Source organism: Corapipo altera, unplaced genomic scaffold, assembly GCF_003945725.1.
Source record: "Corapipo altera isolate COAL_440 unplaced genomic scaffold, ASM394572v1 69, whole genome shotgun sequence".
In the NCBI taxonomy this organism is placed as follows: domain Eukaryota; kingdom Metazoa; phylum Chordata; class Aves; order Passeriformes; family Pipridae; genus Corapipo; species Corapipo altera.
In genome coordinates, this window is record NW_020884908.1 from 5,626,436 (window position 1) to 5,631,062 (window position 4,627).

Genomic DNA, 4,627 nt, shown 5'->3' on the forward strand with positions numbered 1-4,627 from the left:
GGGGCAGATGGACGGCGCGCCCCGGCAGGGCGCCTTCCTGCTGGGCAGCCCGCCGCTGGCCGCCCTGCACAGCATGGCCGAGATGAAGGCGCCGCTGTACCCCGCGTACCCCCTGCCCGCCGGGCCCGCCTCCTCCTCCTCCGCCTCCGCCTCGCCCGCCTCCGCCTCGCCCTCGCCGCCGCTCGGCTCCCCCGGCCTCAAGGCTCCCGCCGCCGCCGCCGCCGCGGGCGGGCTCTCGGCGCTGGGCACGGCCCCGCCGCAGCTCTCGGCCGCCACCCCGCACGGCATCAACGACATCCTCAGCCGGCCCTCCATGCCCCTGCCGGGCGCCGCGCTCGCCTCCGCCTCGCCCTCCGCCTCCTCGGCGGCGCCCGCCGGGCTGCTGGCCGGGCTGCCCCGCTTCGGTAGCCTCAGCCCCCCGCCGCCGCCGCCGCCTGCCCTCTACTTCAGCCCTGGGGCCGCCGCTGCCGCCGCCGCCGTGGCCGCCGGGCGCTACCCCAAGCCGCTGGCCGAGCTGCCCGGCCGGACGCCCATCTTCTGGCCGGGGGTGATGCAGAGCCCGCCCTGGAGGGACGCCCGCCTTGCCTGCGCCCCCCGTGAGTATCCAGCGTCGCGGGGCAGCGGGGGAAACGGGCCCGGGAAACCCCACCGAGGGTCCGCTCCCGTTGCTGGGGAGGCCCCGCGCCCTGGCATCGCGGCGAAACCCTCCTGGCCCCCCGCACCGGGCCCGGCCGTGGCCGAGGCGGCTTGGCTTTGCCTCGCTTTCTTTTGTTTTCGTTTCTTAAGTTCTCTTTGCTTTCTCTGTCCCCTCGGTCGGCGCGAAACCCTGTAATAAGTCGGCTATCGCCGGCTCAAAGCGGAGCCCCCCCGGGGGAAGGGAGGCTGCCGCCGCCGTCTCCGCAGGGGACTCTGCGGTCGGGAGTGGCTTTAGGGGCGCGCACAAACTTTCCCCGAGCTGGACTTTTCGTTACCTCCTGCTCGCACCGGCTGCGGCTTTTAAAGAAAACAATATCGTTTGCCCGCTCAGATTTTGGATCCTTAAAGGAAAAATAATAGGGGGGAGCCGGGAGGCCAGAGCCGCCGCCTTGCCGAGGCAGCAGTTTCGTTACAGATCCTCCCCCGCGGAGAGTCCCCCCTGTCCCCCGGGGCCGCTTGAGAGCGAAGCGCTCTCCCAAATCCGTAGATTAACGTGTCTGTCCCTGCCTTCCCTTTCTCTCCCCCCTCCCTTCGCCAGATCAAGGCTCAATTTTGCTGGATAAGGACGGAAAGAGAAAACATACCAGACCCACTTTTTCTGGCCAGCAGATTTTCGCTCTGGAAAAGACTTTCGAGCAGACGAAATACCTGGCGGGCCCGGAGCGTGCCCGACTGGCTTATTCCCTGGGGATGACGGAGAGCCAAGTCAAGGTGAGAGCAGCAGCTCACGCACGGAGCGGTGCGGGGCTGGGGCAGAGGGGAACAAAAGGGCCCCTCCGGGGAAACAGGGTCCGGCTGGGTCGCCTGGAGATGCTGCGGGCCGGGGCGGCCCAACCCGCGGGCACACGACGAGGGCTTCCCCGGTAGTTTCCGACACTTTGCCCCTTATTGCCTTATTGCGGGGACGAGGTGGTTCTTTTTAAAGCGTTCTAAAAACAAAACAAAAAATGAACCAAATAAACCCAAGCAAGACTGAGAAGCCCGGTATGTGTAGTCTGAACACCATGGGGGTGACCGGAGTGCTTGTGAAAGCCGGGGGAAGGGTGTTGTTGGGGTGTCGCACTGTCACACCCGCACTCTACGTTTTGGTTAAACTCTGGGCTTTGGGCAAAGTGGAGGTGTGAGAGCTAGGAGACCGGGCTGAGCTTCCCGGGAACGTGCGGGGAGGCGTTTGCTCGGCGGACTCGGCCAGAGGGGCCTCTCGGCGGTGCTCACGCTTTCAATCTGATCTGCACACCCTCCTTTGTCACTGCAAATACATCCCGATGGCTGGGAATAAATTATTGCAGCTTCTACAATGAAAATACCCCCCTTTTCTGGCAGCGCCCCGCCGGAGAGTAAATACATCTGGCGGGGCAGGGGGGCTGCAGAAGGAATCAGCCCCAAATGTGTGTTTCCGCGCCCTAGGCGGGATGGCAGGCAGCGGGCCTCGGGAGGCTGGGGACGGCTGTTGGCCGGCGCCGGGACGGGAGTCTCCGGCTGCCGGGAGAGCGGTGTCGCGGGGCTCGGCTGCGAAGCGGGAGTCGCTACTGCAAGCCGGGGATGGGGACGCGCGGGGCAGCGGGGCGGGAGCAGCCCGGCATGACCCGACCCGGGCGGCCGTGCCGGTGATGGTGATGCTGACGGTGGCGGCGGGGGCAGGTCTGGTTCCAGAACCGACGGACCAAGTGGCGGAAGAAACACGCGGCGGAGATGGCGACGGCGAAGAAGAAGCAGGACTCGGAGACGGAGCGGCTGAAGGGCGCCTCGGAGAACGAGGAGGAGGACGACGACTACAACAAGCCTCTGGACCCCAATTCGGACGACGAGAAAATAACTCAGCTGCTGAAGAAACACAAGCCGGGGGGCGGCGGGCTGCTGCTGCACCCCCCCGAGGGGGAGGCCTCCGTCTAGCCCTCTCCGCCCGCCGCCGCTTTCGGAGATGTACAGATCTATTTTTCTAGACTCTACGCGCCCGGCAGGAGGAGGAGAAGCCGGAGGGGGAGCAGAGAGGACTGCGGGAAGCGGGCCCCAGCGGGCGCGCCCGCCCCCCGGCGCTGCGTGTTGTTGTAGGGCGGCGGGCGGCGGGGAGCGGCGGGGACCGCCCCGACCCCGGCCTCGGTCCCGCTGCCGGTGGTGCGGCGGCCGCGTCCTGCCGTCCTTTTGTAAATAAACCGTGAGTCACCGCGACCATAGGCGTTCCTTAACTGTGAATATTTAAAATGTAAAATACCTTCTTTTTTTTGTACAGCGGGGGCCCGGGGCGCTGCCGCCCCGCCCGCCCCGCGCTCCCCGGCACTGGGGGCACCCCCGGAGCCCCGAGACGGCGGCAGAGGGGCCGCCGAGGAAAAAAGCCGCGGGTCCCTCCCTCGGGCCGAAACTGCAGCGGCCCCGTGTGCTATTTATTAGTATTTTTGAAACACTTTCTGTTGCGGTCGTCGTGCGGGGGAGGGGGAGGGAGGGCGGAGGGACAGAGTTCGCTTTCATTTACGCCGTTTCCAATCAACTGCGTGTTGAAAAAGTAGCTGGTGGGAATTGTCACAACCACTGTCAGTCAAAATATAAAATTCATTTAGTTGCTGTATTTGAATTTAAAGTGTGTTTTCTTTTGTATCATACGGAATACCATAGAATGTAAATTGTTTTCTTTTTTTAAAAGCTAATAACGATGATATATCGTGATATAGCATCTTAACATTTATTAATTTATATTAAAAATAATTCGGTTTGTAAAGAGAAGAAAAGCCCTTTGCAAGACCAGTTAAATGTAATGCACTTTCTGTTTAAAAAAACCCAACAAAACGATAAATCAATTAAACCAGTTTAAAGACGTCTGCTGCATTCACTAAAGGGTACAGATAATCTCATCTCATTAGAGATTAAATAAGGAAACTACGGTACAGGAGGAGGGGAAAAAAAAAGAAGAGATAATTTTCAAGATCTTTTGTTCAATCTTAGTATCTTGGTGGAGTTTTGTTTTGGTTTTGGGTTTTTTTTAAATTCTTCTGTTGAGGGGTTTTCGTTGCTGTTCGTGGTTTTTTTGGGGGGTGGGTTTTTTTTTTTTTTTTTTTTTTTTTTTTTTTAGAATGGAAGTTGTCCACTTTGCTGTGGAGATTCAAGAAGGATACAAATAAAATAAGCCGCGGCTTGTTTTGGAATGTGAGTGCACTTTCCACGCGGCCACTGAAGCGCTTCGGCTGAGTCTAAATTAGGCTGTTTAAACTTTTTCAGGGGCGGCAAATGCAAGCTTTTATTAACAGCAGAGTATTACCCTTATTAGGGGAAAGAAACCATTTTCCAAGAAGAAAACAGTGAATAAAGTAAGAGTCCGGCTAAGGGTCTAGAACAAATAGTTAGACCCAATACCAGAACAACTGTTTTAAATTGAAATTCATTATCTGACGCGATCATTTCCGTATCTAAACAGTCCAGAAACAATCCTGTTTTTTTTTTCTCCCAAGGACCAGCAGAGCAAACAGAATCGCTGACATGAGAGAGAAAAGGACCAGCTATTCTGGAGGAAATAGAGAAATAAATTAGTATTCTATTTGAGAATCATTTTCTAAATGAGGGGAAAAAAATTGGAGCAGGATTTTATTCCTCTTTTGGCTTAGACAATGCCGAGGCCAGGAGGAGGGAGCGAGCCCAGCGCTATGAGGCTGCCTCGGTGTGGCTGCCCGGGTTCTCCCGGGCCGAGATGCCGGGGGCTACCCATCGCCCACCGATGCTCCCACCCCCATCCCACACCTTTCCCGACTCGTAAAGGCAGGAAGGGAAAGGCCGGACGTTTTCAGGAAACCCTGAGTGGACCCTGCCGGCTCTCGCCGTTGCGGTTTCCCCGCGGGTTTTGTGGGGCCGCGGTGAAGAAATCAAAATACCGCGGGGTCCGGATCACGGGGGTGGGGGCTGGCCCGTGCCGGCTGGACCCTGGCCGGGCGTCTCCGCTGGGCTG

General features: G+C 59.0%; 1 protein-coding gene across 1 annotated transcript; it reads left to right on the forward strand.

Annotated features, from left to right (window-relative positions):
- The first annotated feature begins 7 nt into the window (after positions 1-7).
- On the forward strand, positions 8-3,497 carry NKX6-1 (NK6 homeobox 1). Its single transcript, XM_027652816.1, has 3 exons — positions 8-596; positions 1,235-1,407; positions 2,338-3,497. Exons 1-3 carry the CDS (start codon positions 8-10, stop codon positions 2,587-2,589), a joined length of 1,014 nt encoding a protein of 337 aa, XP_027508617.1. The 3' UTR covers positions 2,590-3,497.
- Positions 3,498-4,627: the final 1,130 nt, after the last annotated feature.